The 20,541-nt window shown below is 38.3% G+C and overlaps 1 protein-coding gene across 4 annotated transcripts in view; it reads right to left on the reverse strand.

Annotated features, from left to right (window-relative positions):
* Pcdh19 (protocadherin 19) overlaps positions 1-20,541 on the reverse strand; it is a 101,020-nt gene that overhangs the window by 42,868 nt on the left and 37,611 nt on the right. For all 4 annotated transcript variants that reach the window (XM_051142580.1, XM_051142578.1, XM_051142577.1 and 1 more), the window contains one exon: positions 3,614-3,672. In XM_051142580.1, the coding sequence (XP_050998537.1) occupies positions 3,614-3,672 (59 nt within the window). The remainder of the gene's footprint in view (positions 1-3,613; positions 3,673-20,541) is intronic.

Raw genomic sequence — 20,541 nt, forward strand, 5'->3', positions numbered from 1 at the left:
ACTAAGAACAAAGAGTCAAAAGACTATTGTAACTGGCTTTATGGAAGTATAATCCAGAGTGTTTTATGGACCACCTCTGTCATTAATCACCTTGGAACCTGTTAAAACTGGAACTTCTCTTAAAATGGAGCTCAACGACTGACTTTACCAATTCACACTATTGTTTAGAAATTGATGCTTTGAAAAAAGTTTTACTGCTTTTTTATGGAAAACAAATCATGTTTCTTTCCACTCCTTTCTCTTATTTTTCTGAAAAACATGTAGCAAGAAGTACTTACAATATACATGGCACCATGCCAGACACGACAGAACTCTGGTGCAGTTTTGGTAGTAAAGAAAACCACCATGCACAGCTTAGAAGCCAAGGCTCATTTTCCTTTCTAAACTGCCTCTGCTGTGGTGCTCAATTACTGCTGTGTTTTCTTTGAGCTACAGCCTCATGTTCTGCTTGATATGGCTCCAAAAGCACTCCAGGAGTTGATATTAGCCAGCACTGCAGAGAGCAGGCTTGAGGAAAGAGTATTGCAGCCCTGGCAAAGCAGCACTGCTGGCCTTCCTTAGTTTGAGAAGATAGCAGGGATACAAACATAGTGGGATGAAAAGCTACCCAGAAAAAAAATCCCCAATTCACCTAGTTTGCTAATCTGGGCTTCTCTCAGAAACCACCGTGGGTATATCCCCAGATTACAGATAATGGTATAGAAAAATATAAAACTTCAGAGATGGTATTGTAAATGGAGATGCTTTTATTACTGCTCTGGTGGCCAGCCTAAGGGCAAGTTCATTTGAATACACTCAGAACAGAGGTTTAGAGATATAATATTGGAAAACCTCCATCTAGAAAGTTATGGGGAATGTGCGATAGACCTTCATTGTCCCTTCCAGATCCACTCCTCATGCTTTTCAATGTTAATTCGTGTCTGTTGAGCCTTTGCCCACTTTGGATTTCTATTGAGATTAGCGCCCCCCCCCCGCCCCCAGATGCCAAAAACAGAAATGCAGACAATGGAAGAGGATGAATGTTAAGGTGCTGACTGTCCTATGGAATCACTCTATTATGACCACATGTTTCAACTGACCAGAAGTCATTATTACTCTTCCCATGCATCTCTAGATGAGTATTTTCAGTAGTATTTCCAACTCCTTCATTTGTTTTTATATCAGAAAAATGAAATAGATCTTGCTACGAGAAAAGACCAGAGATGGCCAGTGCTCAACTACCAAATGTAGACAGATGTGAAAGAAAAAGTGCCCGTGTGTAAAAAGTCTAGCCAAGAAAGCCCAAAATGTCCTTGAATAACTAAAAACTGAATGTAAGATGAGAAAAGTGTATAGAAAAACAAATTCTAAGAGTTAGGCTGAACTTTGCTTGGGATTTTAAAACTTCAGAGATTTGCTCAAAATTAATTATGACTGATGACAAGATTCAGAATTTCCTGTCGAGGATCTTTTTTCAAACACCAGTCTTAAACATCTTGGTGAACAGTTGATTATTTTTCCCATGGCATGATCCCTTGGGGTCAGTGTTAGCATTAGTCACCACTGTCAGTTTTTGTTGTTGTTGTTTGGTTTCTTTCTTTTCCTTCTTTCTCTCCCTCTCTTTCTCTACTGATTTTACACTTGAAATGCTTATTCTCTGGAAAAGGAGAGCACACAAAATATCCTGTAGTTTTCTAGGTATTGGCATTTGTTTAAGTGCAACTGGCCTCATAAAGACCTTCACGGTTTCCCAAAACCATCACAGTTCTATAAAAAGTAACTGACAAAAGTGTATGTGTGTGTGTCTGTGTGTGTGTGTGTGTGTGTGTGTGTGTGTGTGTGTGTGTGTGTGTGTCCAAGCTTTCAGATGTTTCCTCTTAATCAGCTGGTCACTGGTAAATAATCTACTGTCTTTGATTTTAGGCCACATCTAGAGATATTTCTTCCAAGTGCCCATTCAGTCCAGGATGCACCTTTTGCATGGGTATGTGTAAAAGTACATGCAAAGTAATTAATCAAAATCAGAGGTTTGCGGTGAGTCTCAAGGCTGCTGTGGAAATACATGTATCTCTAAGGCTAAATGCTTTAACATAAGTCTTTATCTCATAAGTCAGCATTGTAAGTTTGATATTTGGAACTGTTCTAAGATGTATGGGTCCCCAGGAGTCTTAGCCTTCTACTAGGCTATGAAAATCAGGCTTGTATTATCAGTTTAACCTAGTCAGAGAGTTTCCAGGTACCAAGAACAAGCTAGCTCCAGAGACTTATAAGGATCAAGCAGTCCACTGTTTTTACCAGTTCAAAAAGAAGCTTTGAAAATAACAGTCCTGAAGCAGAAAACAAAGCAGTATTTTCCTACAAAGCCCTTCTGATCAGTGTATATACAGAGGCTTTTTTTCTTTCTTTCTAAATTACATTAGTTAAAATAAAATAAAATACATTACTTACATACTTTTTAATTTCTTACCTTTTATTCAGGGAATTCTTCCCACCAATTCCAAATTTTTCCAGATTATGCTCTGATTGGTAATACAAGGGTAGCCATCTTAAGATTTAAGGTCAAAGCTATCCCAAGCCAATATAGATTAATCTACCATAGTTCGGAGGTTACTGCTGTATCATAAATTGAATTCTATGTGAATTTGAGTTTCTTGTACAACAAGCAAGGATTTTGTTTCCCTTTGAATCCCAATCTTACAGTGATATAAATTTATGAGATTACTGCTAGCAAAATAATAGAATTTTCAGATTTTTTTCCACTGCAGCTCTAATATATGGTTTGTTCCTCTGCTTTATTGCTATTATTTTAACAAATATACTCAGTGTTCAATTTTAGCTGCAAAATAACCACTGGACCATTGGAGAGGCTATCTACATGGAACAGCAATAAAAAGGCATCATCTGAATGGTCAAGTTCTCTCTTTTGCTCAGTTCTGCCTCCTTCAATGAGTTCCCAATCTGCTTTTCCTCCCGATTGCAAGAATTTAGGGCTCACCACCCCAGGTGGAATCTTGTCAATATTTACCTCTGTTCCAGGCTCACAGTATCACTAAATTGTAACCAACCAATCACACAAATTTCAGATTTCATCTGAAACACTTCAAAGTGTCTCCATAAGCATTAAATTAGAAATTTTTATTTTCCTTTCTCATCTAAAAAGTATTATAAAGGACATTTTACCTGTCATTTAGGTATATTTGAATTTTCAAAACCATCAAAATAATAACAATCTCAAAACATACTACAAACTCCACAAGAGAACGAAAGCTGAAGCCCCCCTATTATTAAAACTGAGTAGCAACAAGGATTTGAATATCAGTATGATTTTGAAAGTTTTCTAACGTTTCTAATGTTAATTCCAAAATCACCAGTAAAATATTTTATGTCATCCTAATTTTACATATATTTTGATGGTAATAACTATGATGAAAGAGGCCAACAGGGATTCTCTTTGTGTGATGGAATTTATAGTGATCCTCATTTTTTATATTTTCTTTAAGTTTCCCACCATTCCTATCATAAGCACATAGGCATGGACCACAACATCCTAAAGAACATGATTCTTAAAAATTAATGTGTTATTTTTATATTAAGTCATGCTAAGAAGTAGGAATGTGAAAGTAAACCAACCTACCTTTTGATTAAATGGGCACGGCTATTCACGTAGTTAGAGTCAAAAGAATAGTTTTCAGTCTGCAATGAGAAAAGAAGAAGATTAAAAGATAATTCATAAGAGTCCAAGTGTCCTATTTTAAAGAGGGGTAGCTTCTACTGTGCAAAAAAACAATGAATGAATCCAAAAGCAAAACTGTAGCTGGACAGCAATTTGATGAATACCTTCTTTGGGGTCCTCGAGGGCCCTCAGAAAGCAGTAGCCTATTCATGCAGACCATGGTGGACTTGATACAAATATTCTCTAGAAGATGGCTGGCTACTGACAATGTAACCACTTAGAGAGAAGAGACAGTATTACTCATAATCGTTACAGAAACTAATTGCTTCCCACTCCCCAGTGGAGACCATTTTATGCCCATCAAATTGACTATAAGTTCAAAGGTATTTTTATTAGAAGTAGATAATTAACATGTTAAAATATTTATTCCAAAGATATGGAAATGCAGCAAGGTAATCCCCTACTGTGGATTTAAACTCTGCACTTCCTTTTGTTTTAAGGCATTTGCTCAGCATCAGTTACACAGGATGCCTTTTGTTTTATCACAGGTATAAAGGCAAACAAGTATTATGCTCAAAACAGGGTGAAGGGCAGTCCACAGAGGATACCAAAGCCTTTCATGTGAAACGTGAGGTTTGCAAGCAAACTCCTGTCTCAGCTCCTATCATTAAAACACTACTGTCTAATCTGGTTACAGTAGCTGACTGGAGCAAGGGTTTTACAAAAGCAAATGCAGGGTATCTGCCAGATGAAAGAGATGGCAAAACAGCTTTTGAGCAGGAAGAGTCTGGGTAAGTTGAGGGGGGGGCAGTGTTAGAAGAGGTAGAAGCCAAGGAAGCATCTATACTGAAATCAGTGTCCTAGAAAACTTGATCTTACACCCAATGTTAAAAGCACAACTCTTGTTGACCCTTTGTATGAACTCCAAATGCCCAAACACATCTCTTCCCCCAGCCTGCCATTCAAATAGTCCCACCATTCTTAGAGGCCTTCTGCAATCACTTCAACTGAAAGTACGCGCAAATGGAAATACAATAGCTGTGTAGAGGACAAAATAGCAGATTTTTTTTTCAGATGGCTGCCTGTCAAACATTGGCTGTCCTTGGCTGTTAGATTTAGTCCTTGCATTCAAAGTTTCAGTTTGATAGAGGAGAAAATTAGACAGGTTATAGCAGATCCAACTACTACATGGGCACTAAACAGCCAACAATCAGGGTAAGGGCCTTTGGTAGACAGAGTAGGTAGAAAATAGGCTCTGAATAGTTGGGAGGAAAATAAGTAGAGAGAACTGGGAAAGAAATTAAAATCCACCAGTGTCCTGTAGTTCCTCACACATGTCTGTGCTCCCTACACAGCTCTTCCTTGAAGACAGACTGTGCAATACCTACTTACAGTGCTGTCATCTAGATATTTGGATACCTTTTAGCGTAAGCACAAGTAAGTTTTGATGATCTTGGAAAAAATAGTTTGAAATAATCAAAATAAGAATGATCAGTGCATTTCTAATTGGTCTAATGGTAAGTGAATGCTGAGATTGTGACAAAATTGGTGGAGGAGATGTGAAACTTGAATTTGTGTTGAGAATATGACTTTAGTATTTGCTGTAAAAAGTCAATCATCAATCACCTCACTAAGAAACATTTGAGCAAATTCATATTAACAACACAATGGGCAAAATGGCAATGCTTACGTGTTTTTTTTATGATATTCAGGGCAATACACAATTTAACAAGAAGTTATCAGCTCCTAAAAATTATGCTGCCTTGTGAAAACAGGGAATTGATTCAGCATCCCAAGATTTGCTTCTTTGTTTCACTGTACAGTCTTTGTTAAGTTGCTTAATTGTTCTGCACCTTGGTTTTATCCTACGTGAAACACGAACCACAGGAACATGAATTCAAAAGAGAAATTTGACAACATTCATCAAGATTCATAATGAGATTCCACACCAACACTACTTTCTACAGAGCTTGACACTGTAAGTAGAAACAGAAATTTTCTTCATTCCAGGAAAAAAAGAACAAGTACCTGTCCAAACTTGCTGATTCTCTACAAGTAAAGAGGGTGTGGGGGGCGGAATACATAGATATAAAAAAGCACTAGAGAAAAAAAAGTAGAAGGTATTGACTGGCCTTGCAGAAAAATCAGGAGCAACATCCTAAGCTACTATCATGTTAAGAAGAACATATTTTCCAGAAGAAATTTGTGCAGATGAAAGTATCACATCTGTATGCATTGTGATGGCCTGCCCTCCAGGCACCGTGCAAGAACCACAGGTTTGAGCAGAGAAGAATAATCATACAAATGTTATGTCTGCTAATTGTACTAGGTTTTACTCCTAAGGGAATGATTTATCTCGCTCACCATGAGGTATCCCACTCAATGAGTTAGTAGTAGAGACAATTCTAGAAGCCCTATTCATAATGACTAAAAATTCTCCTGACCCACTAAGGTTCACAAATTGGCTATCCATTGACAGGTGCAACCAGTACGATATTCCATCAAGGTGGCATAGCATACCATAGGGGTACCACTGAACTATATCATCTTCCTCTATCTTCGTTCTTCTGGAAGCTTAATGAGTAAATTTTCCAGTCTTGTGGATCCTGCTTTCCAAATGTGAATGTTCCATTATCCAAACCAGCAGATGGATCATGCTGCATTCTAATAAATTGGATTCTAGAACCATCTTTCTCAGAATGAATGGGGATATTCCAATTTATCCACTGTTTTTTTACCTTTACAGTCAGTCTCAATCCCTAAAGTAACTAGGTTGCCATTGAAGAAACAATCTATGCAGCATAATCATTCACATGAGAACAGAATCCATGATTCTGGCTTCAGTGCTACAGAACAGTACTTCAGAACATCTGAGTTAACTGGTCACGAAGGCTTATTTTATTATGGGCCTGTATTTCTTAGCATCAAGAATTCTAGCTCACACTGAGGCTATGCCTTAGCAGGTAAAGCATTTACTGTACAAGCATGAAAACTGAAGAGTGCATGCCCTGAGTCCACAGAAAAGCCAAGTGGGCATAGCAGCCTACCTGTAATCTTTTGAGAGGTGAAGACAGGGCATACCCAGAATCATGCTAACTAGCCAGATTAGCTGACACCAGGATCCTCAGGTTCATTGAGAAGTCTCCCTCAATGTATAAGGTGAGAGTGAGTAAGACACCTGACACCAGCCTCAGGCCTACACCTACATGTCAACATAACACACACACAGACACACACACACACACACACACACACACACACACACACACACACACAGTTCTGTCTCATACTGGTCCAGGGGTGTACCCAAATCTAATTCTTGTGCACTGAAAGTGTCAATTTTTCCTTATCTGGTGAAGTTAAGAGTGATACATAGAAAACCCTGGGAAAGAAACCGTCTTGTCTTAATGAACTAAAACAGCTTGCACATCTCAAATGAGTGCTTCTCAGCTCAGAGTGCACATCAGAATCATCTCAGGAACTTTTTAAAAAGTACCATCTACCTAAGAAAATTGCACTGGAATCCAGACTACTTCTAAAGTGTCTCCAGTAAACCAAATGTACCACCATGGTGAAATCCATGTGTCATGAACAAAGAACTAGCTACAGGCTTTAGTCAAATATTTCAAAGCTCAGCAGACCATATGATAGCACTTCTGTAAGTTTATCAGTGAAGGTGATTTCAATATAGATTAAAGAACCACAGAATGAACAGACATTTCAAGAAATAATAACAGGGCTTTCCTTTCGTGTGTGAATATATTAGCTCCTGGTTAGCCTTACTTAATCAAGATTTGCTTGACATTATTCCAGTCCTATCTCTAAGTATTCTAAATGGCAAATAACATGAAATATTTGAGAGAGAAAATTTTCTCTAAATGTCACATTAATTTCACTAGGAAATGTCCTCATCTCTAATGAGACAGCCAGGTTAACACAGAAACACAGAAAAGAGACAAGAACAACATTTGTTTCTGAAAACGTAATTTTGACATTAAAATGGGTCAAGAGCAAACTTTTATTTCCAGTCTTGATGGGAAATATGTCAGTTTTAAAATCACCCAATACACCTACAAATTCTTTTTCTAACCAGAAGCTTTTTTCCCTTAGGGATTCACCAAGAGCAGACTTTTTAGATGGGTTGGTCTTGATTTAATAAAGCCTTGGTTTTTCTACAGTGCTTAAAGAATGTATATTTCTGGAGAGCTGAGACATCCAGAGGTTAGGGCTTTTCCCCTTTAAGAACTGAAACAACTTTACTATCTTGACCTTTCTTACTTGTCTCCAAAATGTATCAAATTGCCCTCTTTAGAGTATAAAAAGCATAAGTTAACCTTTCCTTTGTTATTTGTGAATACCCATCTAGACCTACAATACTGAGACATGTGGGCTTAAACTGTACCCTCAGTGACTCCAAAGCACTATCTTTGTGGGACTTACAGCTTGAACTTGAAGGGGAACCCTAAGTGTTGCTGCTTGCCAGGACCCTTCTACCATTTTACCTGAGATGCTTTTACTCCACTGTGTTCTTGGAAACTATAAAATTACATGTCTGAACATAGTGTAGAAATGAGCTAATAAGTTCTGAGTAGAGAGAATGGTGATGTGCTTCTAAAATAGAAATTACATGCTCTTCAGTATATAGAATTGTGTGCAGCATTTTGGATTCTGTGCTTTGTTTCTGTTTTGGCTGCTTAGGCACCTTCGTTGTTTCCTACTTTCTGTCCTCAGCAGCCTTCTGGATATATGAAATTTGAAGTGAGACTTTGAGGTGGGTGATATGTTATATTTCTATGTTAATAAGTCTGGCACATCAGAAGTCAAATACTTCCACTTTGTCAGGCCCTCAAGGTAGCAGAGAATGCCCTACTTTAATTGTCATTTTGTATTACTTTTACAGTTCACTGACTTGTGCCCTAGTCTCTGGAAGAGTGACTGCAGCTCTCTCAGCACCACATTTATCACTAGAAGAGACTTAAACCCTAAGGAGAAAGAAGCCCAATAAATGCAAATATCCAGGACTAGACTCTGCCCAGTGGCACAAATCCCCAGGCCACTACAACAAGCTATAAAAAGGTTTCAGACCTTGGGATTAAAGCAGAGATTTTCAGACCTAAAGGTTTGTGTTTGAAAAACGAACAATCTTTTAAATTGCACTTTAAAAATCCCACCAAACTGAAGAGCATTACAAGTGCAATTCACTCTTTTTAAATGGTTAACTCTTAACTCATCTTAGCGATACAAGCTGTGAAACTTCAAGCACCAAATCGGATGCACAGCAAAGTGACTTTCAATTGCTGCTTATACTTTTAACAGCTAACCTCCAATAATAATAATTGTGTCCACTAATCAATGATGAAAAGACCCATAACCTTTTCCAAAAACAGAATAGTGTTTTAGATATTCAAAAGACTCTCCTTTCACAAGGTTTTTTTAATTGACAAATGATTTTTCCTGCTTCCTATGCCTAACACATAAAAATGAAAATGTAAGTTCTGCATAGCAGTAAAGCCAACATGCCTCCAGCTAGAATGCATATTCAAAGACTCATCCAGCCGCAATGCAACAGTTAAACTAGAAATTACTGGCAGCAAAATAAAAGGTACCATCCCAGAGTTCCTACCACTAGGAAAGACAACTACTGACCACATGCTGTAAGTCTGATGTTGTCTGTACACCCAGGCTCCAATTCTGACACACAAATAAACAAAATTTCAAGCAAGCAGGCATGCACAAGTGCCTACATGCATGTATGTATGCACAAACATGGATACACACAGACACACACACACACACACACACACACACACAATTATACTATAAAGAACAGTGTATTTCTTAAAATTTAGGAAAAACCTAAATTTTCTACCAATAGTGGTCACTCACTCAGAGATGACCTTGGACTGATCATTTTATTCCTTGAGAGAATTTAACCTATCCATCATCAAAGTGAGATTAACCAAAATGTCTAAACAAAGTGATTCTTATAAACTAACTCATTAATTCATCCATTCAATATGGATCAACTAATATGTACCAAGCACTTAGGGTAAGAAACAGCTCATGTCTTCTAGGAGCTCTCAAGCTAATAAATGTATTCCCAGGGACCATTAGTCTAATAAATTGCATAGGGTAACTGGCACATACCTACCTGTATGCATATGTTTGTATAAACATCACTGAAATGGAATTTAAGGAATTATATAAGTACTTTATAGAAGTAAATAGTATATTAACAGCTTGATCATGTGAGTGATTCACATAGAAAAAAATGTCCTTTGTACTTGTTACATGTGCATAACACACATCATAAATGTAAGAAACATATGTCTTTTATAAAATAGATTGTAAAATTCTTACAAATTTTAGGACTAGCTCATGATTTTGTTCTTTCAGTACCATCTCTAAAGCCTATATCACCTTCTGACACTGTTTCTTCATTTCCATTTGTTTGATGCTTCAGCCCACTGTACAAAATACTATTTGGATAGTCATTCTTGCCCACTACGGTCATTACAACACTTCTGTTTTCAAAACCTGACATGATTCCTTGTTATAATTAGCATTAAATCTAAGCAAAACCACACTTAGCCATCGAGAATAAGCCCTTTATTTTCTCATTTCTTACTTCTCTCAATTCTAATATATGTCCATCACTGATCACTTCATATTGCTTATCATATTCTCACACTTATTACATGTTGTACATGCAATTATACATTTTCTCAATGTCAGTGACTATTTCACATGGAACATGTCAATTTCTTTCCGAACTGGGTAGTGGATCTCTTTTGAGGAACCTATGCCATCTGCTACAATCCTGGATGGTTTCAGAAAGTATTTTAACATGCTCTTCTACCCAAGTCTACAGTGACTTTAGACCAATTATTTAGAAAGAATTGGTGTGATGCTTTAAGAGTCATCAGAAAAAAAAAGATGGATCTGGTTAAGAATGAACCTACTCACATGTGAAGGTAGGTGGTCAGTTCTGTTAACCCAAAGTGATCCTATTTTCTTCAGAATGCCCTCACACTGCATACTGTCTTCTGCAGCTACAATGTAGTCTCTTATCTTGCCCAACATCAACTTCATAAGTACACACAGACTAAATACTACTGTCATGGAAAAAAGTTGATGTAAGTAAGTGTTTATGTCCATCTAAATCCATCAGTACTTTGAACATGTCTAGCAATGGCAGTCATAATCCTTGACATTTTTCTAAATCATGGTAGATAAAAATTCTATGAGAAGAGAAGTATTCATCCATGAAGACTTTAGAGACACCACCTGAAAGTGTGGTACCTACTTTTCTACACATGATAGAGAATGGTAAGATACCACTGAGTTTCAGAACAGGACTGTCAATGGGTAACACAGGCTACTATGTTAACAGCTGAACTGAAAGAGCTTCCTACATGGCATCCTTTCACATCATTCAAAGTATTACTGACACTACCAATGTTGTCAGCCTGCCTTGACATGTCAGAAATGGCCTAGGAAAAACACTATTTGCTTTGGGTTGTATCTCTTGAAGAGCAGCCCTTTTCCAACAAAGGTTTCCTTAAGAAGCTTGTAGTTTTCTACAGAAATCTGTAAAATTCTAATGAAAAGGTCCTGCTGAAAGATTGAGTTAGATGTGATACTATCAGGCAAGCAAAAACAGTCTTCTGAATAAGTTCTTTAGACCTGTCACTAAGTCTTTGATAAGACATAATATACTCTGATACAGGATCTGATACGGAATGCTCTCTGGAGCTTATTGTATGTAAAAACATAAAATCAATAAGGGCACAGTATGAGTAAATGCAGGTTAAGCGTAAAGAAAATGAAGCCATGGAAGGCAAACTATATCATTCCACATAAACAAAACACAACTCAGGATTAAGTAGCTATCAACCACATGTGAGCAAATCCTGGAACCGTAGCATTAACCCAAATACGGAGCTACAACACATTAAAGCTATTTTGCAGGCAGGCACTAGCACAGAATGCTTTCATCTCCAAATATCAAAGCTCTTTACAAGCAGGTGCCAACTGTTACCCTTCATCCTCTAAGAGCCAAGAAAACAAACCCACAGGTTAAATACTACAGCCACTTTAAATACTAACTCAGCTGGAGCAGGCCTTAAGAACAAGGGAGACAAGAAAATCACTAGGAACACTGTTCCTGGCATTACCTCCTACTGAAATGGAAAACAAATATAGGACTCATAACATCAACAGAGAAGTAACCAGCCTCTTTCATACTTGTTTTTACTCAGAGTGACACTGCTTGGCTGCTTCTAATGAAGGAGTGAGTGAGTAGAGTGTGGTCTAGAAGTTAAACAGAGGAAAAAGAAAAACTTGGCACTTGGCACACTGAGTGAAGACAGTTCCCCAGCTCTAGCTGGAGGACCCAGTCATGTGAGCTAAGGGATCCAGGAATGAGTGATTTCGTTCCCTAGAAACTTGATGAGCATTTCAACTGTCATTTAGAGGCAATGTCAACCATCTCTAAAACATGAAATAAGACAACTTGGCATCATTTATACAGTGATTTTCAATTTCAGAAGCTATGATTTGATAAAACTGATATAACATATAACAAGAAATCTATTTGGTCCTCAATACTATATATAATACTATATATCCATGTGAGACCTCCCACCAACAGTGACAACCAGGGATCCACAGTATAAGTTACCCTGGATCCAGCTACTGGCTCAGAGAAGGCCCAGCACTTTCAGAATCTGCGGTGGTCCATTCTTTCCCATTAAGCTCTACTTTACCAGTTCCTCAATTCCTGCTACTTAGCAGCTATAGAGCCCTGGCTGCCTGCAGAGTACAATTTCTATTGAGCAAGCCTCGTCAGCTGAAAAGACTTTCAAAATATTTGGAGGGTAAGTGGCAGGTGGCCCTGTGCCTGTGGGCCAAAACAACACCCCCAAATTTGGTTCCAACCCCAATCCCATTATTTAGATTATACACCACTTAAAATGCAGTTGCCTTCACAAGCTTATTTAAAAGTAAAAAAGTAACAGACTTTGGCATATCACCCTAAATCCATTTCCCTTGTACCAGCTTGTTGCTCAAGCCTGTAATATGTGATCATGCTGGGGAAAAAAAAACCACAATGGAGCAATCTCCCATCTTAGAATTAGTGAGTGCATTAGCTTCTAATATTGATATTTTCTAATTAGATACAATACAATAGACCATTTTCTTGTTTGTGGCCAATGAGAGCCTCCATGGGTCTCTTTTGTTGCAGATACTCTGATGACTGCTACGGCAAACAAAACAGACTCTCAGCATCCTGGGATGAACGGAGAGAAGCATGTGTGCACACGGCACTCACATGCATTTTCTGTCCCAAACATGTACATAGATTATCTTTGACCTTTTAAGTACTAATTTCAAATTTAATGAGGTACAATAAACATTTCTCAAAACTGGGGCTGCACAGTTGCTTAACATTGGCAACCTCCTAATTATGACAGCAGTTTAAATAAAGAGCACTTAGTTCTATACAAATTATTAGGTACTGAATGAAGGCCACAGTATCCTCCAGTTTCTGGCGACAAAAGAAAGCATCGTAGGAAATCAGTATTAAGAGGAGGAACTTTGTGAGACACAAGGGCGAAGTAATAAACAGATTCAAAACTGATGACGGAAATGGCAACTCATTCTCAAGAACCCCCCAACGCGCCTTCCCGACTTTCAACAGACCTCCTTATTTTCTGTATGGCAGAGAAGTGCGTAGGAGGACATGTAGAATTTAACACATGTTGAAGATAGAGAGATTCAAGGCAAAAGGCTACTCTGATGTGGAATGCTGGCAGCCATGGACAAGAAGGCCATTTATTGCACCTCATAAAATAGCTAATGGTTATCAGCAGCTTGAAGTTGTCAAAGTATTAGCAATTTGTAATGCAGTTATGGAAAGAAGCAACAGCACAATTACCCGTGTTTACACGGAACCTTTTATCATAAGATTTCCAGAAGGTTTTAATAGGCTCCTATAGAAAGGGATTATTTCCCCCCACAGCGGAGACACAATAGTCATTCTGCACCAGTAACAGTAAATATAAAGGCTTGCTGGAGAGAGAGGAATTACTAAACCTCACAGAAGCCATGAAGGAGAGGAACTATTTTTAGACAGGCAGAAAACACAGACCCAAGTTGGAAACTAGGGCTGACAGTAGCTACATTTTCTACAGTGCTCATGGCACAGAACTGAAGAATTTTGCTTATCATTCAGCCAGCAAGACTTCTGTGAGGTGCTTAATGACTGTAATAGAGCAGGTGCCTCCTACTAATAGGAATTAGCATTTGACAATGAACACAATGCACAAAAGTCACCGTTCTTTCCCTGAAAGCCTTTTAGCTAACATGAACTAGCTAATCCTCCTGTTACCATTAGGAGCTAAATAAATATTATTAACTCTACTAATGGCATGACAGAGGAGGTGAAGAGTTTTATCCTCAACTAGAAAGAGGCATCAGGCATCTGCAACTAGAATTTGAGACTACTCACAACAGGGCCCATGCTCACATCACTAGGCCACACCTCATTAGGATTCTAGAAAAACGCAATGAAATGGAAGTAATTAGGACTGGCTGACTGAGTATACTACTTGAGAGAGGAAAAAAAAAAGTCCCCAGCCTGCTTAAACAAGACAAGTCCAAGGGCAGTGAACACAACGACTACTGCAATTTCCTCCTGAAGGGAGATAAAGAAATAGGGAGGGGGAACTCCTCAGTTTCCTGCTACCATCAGATTCCCAGCAGGGAAAAAAAGAGTCAGAAATGTAACACCACACTGTGTCAGACAGCACAGCCTTTCAACCTGGGACATTTATGTCTCCCTTCTTTTGCCCACAACCTACTAGCCTACTCCCTCTCTGCCTCTTCCATGATCTGTTTCTTTAAGTAGATTTAGAGCTCCTTTCCTTTCCTTTCCTTCATTCTTAACTAGCACACCCACTCCTCATTCTGGACAGCTCAATATTTGTGTCTACTTGATTCTATTTTGTTTTGTTGGGTGATTGCTTGTTTATTTGTTTATTTTTTTGAGACATGGTCTCATGTAATCATGGCTGACTTTAAACTCATTTTCCTCCAGCATCCCAAGTACCCTGAGGATACATATGTTACACTGTACCTAGGTCTTGTGTCCGCTTAAAACCAGACATTTGGTCTAGGCTTAAATCAGTACAAATAGATGTGGCTGTGGCTGTTATTTCTTTACACGTGCACACACACACACACACACACAGAGAGAGAGAGAGAGAGAGAGAGAGAGAGCACTTTGTCATGAGGGGTATAATAGTATATACTGTGTTTAGATGTTTAAATTACTTTTCCTTGGTATAACCAGCTACACTTACGGCTAAAGTCACCCTGGAGACAGTTTACACAGATGGTTCTAAGCTTACAAAAGATCATAGAACATTTTTTTTTTACTCCCAGGAAGCTTTTGAAATAAAGGCAGTGAAGATTGTTACTAGATGTTAGGCTTGTTAACATCATGGAATCACTCTAATTCTCAGTTTCCTGAATTACAAACGTATAAACTGGAAAAAGAAAATGTCTGTCCTAACTACCTTGATAGAGCTGTTATTAGGGTCAAATGGTATAATGTGTACCGATGCTTTCTAAAACTGTGACTCCACAGACATGTGGTACCTCTTATTGTCAGCTCATAAGCTTGCTTTCCATTGAATATTTATTTATACTTCTAAATAAATTCTCACTGAGCATTGTGAATATTTTTTCTACATTTTCCTGCTGTGCTTTATTGTCTCATTCTTGTACTATTTCTCCTATCAACAAAAGGTATGATGAAAACTCTTTCTTTTGTCATAAAGAATTATGGTGTATGCATTTATATGTATATACACACATGCTATATGACATTTTAAAAGCTTTTATAAACTAGTTTTCTTTCTCCCCATTTCCTTGATTGATGGGAAATGTGAGACATACAAATTTCTGAGTTCATGATCAAGTGGCCAAGTATTGGAAAAGTCAGAGCGAGAGCCCAAGAGCTCCTGCTTCCCACACAAGGGTTGTGTCCTTGACATTCATAGAGAATAGGAGATAGAAGGCCCATTGGTGCATTTACTGCTTTTGTTTTCAGTCTATAGACCCTTTTGCAATCTATCTTTAATGCAATATGATTTCATATGTACATACATATGTATATATAGAGAGAGTGAAAACTAGATTAAAGAGTGTAGAAATGGCATCGAACTACCAAAAATCATGTGAAAAGCAAGATTTGAGTTGTTTTAAATAAAAGCCTTTATAAACTAGTTTTCTTTCGCCCCATTTCCTTCCTTTGTTATGACTGAACTGTCACAGAATATCTTTTCTTTAAAAAAAAAATCATCCCAGGGTTAAGTAAAGCACATTAGCATGCATAATTTAGAGCTGTCAGCTGGAAATGAGCCACTGTAAGGCTAGTTTAGTCTGTGGGCAGGAAAACAGGATTAAAGAACTGGACAGCTGCACCAGAGCCCACTCAGGACTAACTATGAACCCACTCCTTCAGAGCCACACTCTGCAATAGCATAGACGCTGGCAGCAATTCATATTTAAATCAACAAAAACACAATTAAGTTTACATTTTCTTTCTTTGGTCTTAGTAACTAGGCTTCAAAAGGTTAATGTTACATGAAGCTGATGGCTACAGTTCTGTTTGTAGACCATTTGTTTCACTACAGAAAGTTCTAGTAACAGCAGTAATGTAGAGGAAAGCTGTTGCTTTGTGACTCAGCATTCTCCAGTAGTGAAATGTGACACGTTTAGTGACCAACAGAAACAGAAAGAATATACTCACTTCTCTCATATCACATAATACCAGGTATTGCTTAACTATGTACTACCTGCACTGGGCCAGAAAATTTCAAGGCTAGAACTGCATCTTCAGGGCTTGTCCCAGTTACTTGCACGAAGCAGATACTCACAGGCTGGTGTCAGCTGATTAACCACCCTCTGAGATAGGAATATCTCTCTCCAGTCTCTGAGATTGAATCCGGAATGCCAAATTTTATATGCTCTTTCAAGATTGATTGTTTTGTTTCTGAGACTAGTGTATGTTTGAACATTTCTCAAGAATTTTAACAGTCAAGAGGAATGGCTTAAGTCAAAACATAACTTTTATGTATAGCTATCCCTATTTTTCCATCCTTTTCATTTGTTCAAAGTATCATTTATAAACCTAAAAAGGATAATGCCTTTCATTTATTCCCATTAATACACAATGGTCAAACAAGTAATTCTAAACACAATATGATCCTTCAAAGAGGGTGCATTACAATTTAATAGAATTGAAAACATCTTTTGGGGTATGGATCTCACTTACTCAATTAAAATAATATTTTCTCAATAAACATTCTGTATTGGTATGCCAACTGATTTTACAGAGCTTTGTAAGTCTTAAGAAGGGAAGAAGGAAAGTATTGCTCTGTCTTTTAAGTTGATGGGAAACATGAGCCTCATGAGCTTCTGAGTCCATGATCAAGTGGCCAAGTGCTGGAAGAGTCAGAGTGAAAGCCCAAGAGCCCCTGCTTCCCACACAAGGGCTGTGTCCTCAACACTTATAGAGAATAGGAGATAGAAGCCCTGTTGGTGGGTTTACTGCTCTTGTTTTCACTCTATAGCCCCTTTTGAAATCTATCTTTCACACATGAAAGAAATCTATTCTTTAATGTAATATGTCTTCAGCTCATGATGGAGCCTTTGGTTGTTTGATTGCCAAATGTGGTTATTTGGAAAGGTTTTAAAATCATCACTGCATCCTTACAATGATATGCTGTATACTGTGGACTTTGAAGAACTCCTCTTTGGTCTCAGGACCACCACAAAATTATATATTTTATTGGCATGAAAATTCAGTATGACTATCTTATCTCCCTCCTTCCCTCTCTTTTCCCTCTTCCCATGTCCCTCACTTTATCCCATCAACATTCTGAATATACACACACACATATGCTTATGAGGAGGATCTTGCAACCACTCTAAGGCAGCACAATTAGTTATTATAAACCTAGACCTGAGTTCTGAACTCATCTCTTCCAACACTGATCTCATAGCTCATCTCTTTCCACTTGCCCAGCTTGTCCTGTTACTTCTCAAAAAAAAAAAAAAAAAAAAAAAAAAAAAAAAGGGCCCCAGAAGAATAAAACCTAACACTCAAATTCCTCTCAGCTAAATTTCTCTTGGGGGAAAAAGTGAAATTTAGTGCAAATGATATTTACAAATCACTTTTTGTCAATTTTCTGTCGTTTAAGAAAACTAATTGTGCCTAGGAAAACTGTAGAAAGAGAATATATGATCCACCCAAGGAAACAAACTGTCTTTAGCTTAGTGATTGGGAGATGTGGAATGATAAAGCCCTCTGAAATACAGCCTCATTCTAGCAAATGACTTGCTTGGTTGCCACTTAAATTGCTCATCTATAATTGCTAGAGATAAACTGCAATCAAAATATAGTATCTTCTATTAGTTTTGCCCACTAGGGGTTGGTTGATCATTGGGAAATTATCCAAAAGGTAAATTTTCTCATTTTTACTGCCTCAGTGGAAACTCTCTGGCATTAGATGGCTGAAGGGGCTGAACTGGTGGTAAGCAATGCATGCAGGAAGCCTTTTTCTTTTCAGAAAAGAACTGGGCGGCTAACTATGGGGGACTAACAACTAGGCAGGAAAGGAGTCTGTTTTGCCCACTTCCTAACAGCATATTTGACTCATCATGTTAGAGCCACACCTTTGTGGTTGGGCCCTCACTCATTCATATTTGATGATCATTCAGATAGAAACAGGCTGCCTTATACAATTTTTAGAAAATCTGCTGGGTAAATTGTGGTGTAAACAAGATTGTATGGGAAGTGTTTAAACTACTTAAGAGAATAAATTAAAGTACTTTAGAAGCAATTTACAAATAATAAATATGTTAATTGCACATCACTCTTATTTATTCATTAAAACTGGTCCAAGGACTTCTACTTGGCAAAGCGTCCTGGCAAGGACTTTGTTAGTCTACTTCTTATTACTCTATGAACTTGAAAGAAACAAAATTGCATTTCCTTTCTATCTATACTTCCAACTGGCCTTCCCCCAAGTTAGTCTCAATTAATCAGATTTGACTGTACTATATAAAATGAAGTACAATGGCAAAGGCACCAACCCGAGTCAAAAGACAAAAGTCACAGAAGTTCCTATACTGTGTTTAAGATCTTTGTTTGCACAAACTATAGGTATCCACTGGCACAAAAGGACAGATGGAAGCAACCAGAGGGGTAGAAAGAAAAGCAAAAAGAGACCAGTCATTCTAAGATCTCACAATTGAAAAGCTTTGCTTCATGTTCTCTGGCTGTCATCGAATACTGCAGAACAAATGCCAACATGGACAACTGAAATTTTCTATGTAATGTATGGATCCTGTTAAAAGTGGGTACCAGTTCCATGATCAGTGCTAAGGACAGGGACATGCATCCTTTTCCACTCCTGCCCTCAAGGAGCACACTTGATGTCATATGGCTAAGGGTAAACAAAGAGGCAATTACAATGCAATGCTCTGGGTGTTTCTATGGGTGGCGTCTGAGTCTGGTTATATTGCTATTACAAAAGGCCTAAAATCAAATAATCCACAAGGAGCAGAAACCCGTGTTTTTCACGGGTTTTGAGTATAGAAAAATCCAAAATCAAAGTGCCAGAAAATCACATGTCTGGTGAGAGCTAGTCTTACTTCCCAATGGCACCTTCTTGTTGCATCCTCCAAAGAAGATAAATACTGTGTCTTCACATGGTGGAAAGCAGAAAGGCAGGAAGGACTAGCTAATCCTTTAAGCCTTTTTATAAGGACTCTAATCCCACTCATAAAGGCAGATCTCTCATGACTTTACATCCTAAAAGCCCCATTTGTTAATAATATTGTATTAGGTCATAGGGAGCAGAGGCAACACAAACATATAATCCCTTACAGTATATAGAGAAGGAAGCAACAGAGTAAAAACCTTCGCCCCTAGGAAGCATGTGCTGGGAGATCTGCCTTCAGATACGTGCAGTCTATGGGAGAAAGGATAAGTGTTCTTTGCTCTAGCTCAAATTCTTGCTTTTGCCAGTTACATATCAGTATGGGGGGTGGGGGGAGAAAGGCCATAAACCATGCTTAACAACATCAAGCCACTTCTCTACAGTCACACATCCATCTGGATTAGAGTTGGCTCCTCTCTAAAGCCAAAGTCCTTTGGAGGACACGTTAAATTCTATACTAGTGCCAAAACTGAAAACCTCAATGTCTGAGTGGGTAGCTAATTAAACCACAGAGACTTATGGTTGAACTGGTAAAGGTTATCTCTGGTGGTCAAATGGTCATGACTTTCACGTCCTTTTTGCAGCATCCTTATGCGGATGAGTCCTGAGACAAGTAGACCCTAGCTTGAATAATCTCCTTGAAAACTGACTCCAGCCCCCAAGTCATAGAAAGAGGGGGGAATAAGAGCCCGATCTGGCAGAAGCCTGTAGGTGGGGACCTTCAATTTCCTCAGAAGGTCAGCCAAGCTCTTAGCCCTACTAGTAAAGACAACTGTGACAATGACTTCTTTAGTGGGAAAGAGAGACAGCATTCTCTTTTCTCCTTATATATGGTTTAGGGATGCGGATGCCATGGTTGCATTTTTTTTTCCTATGCTTCTCTTGATTTGGTTAGCTCTCTGTCTTTCCTCCAAAAGAAACTCGAGTGCTACTGGGTCACCCTCATGCCTTCCATGTATTGATGGAGCCTTAATCACCCTGTCACCTTCCAGTGAACTGTGTCACATCTGCAAACCTCATCGTATATAATGCCCTAAAGCAAAGTCACAAGAAGCAAGATAAATTGTGGCTCACTGACAAACACATCGTCTA

Source organism: Acomys russatus, chromosome X (assembly GCF_903995435.1).
Source record: "Acomys russatus chromosome X, mAcoRus1.1, whole genome shotgun sequence".
Taxonomy (NCBI): domain Eukaryota; kingdom Metazoa; phylum Chordata; class Mammalia; order Rodentia; family Muridae; genus Acomys; species Acomys russatus.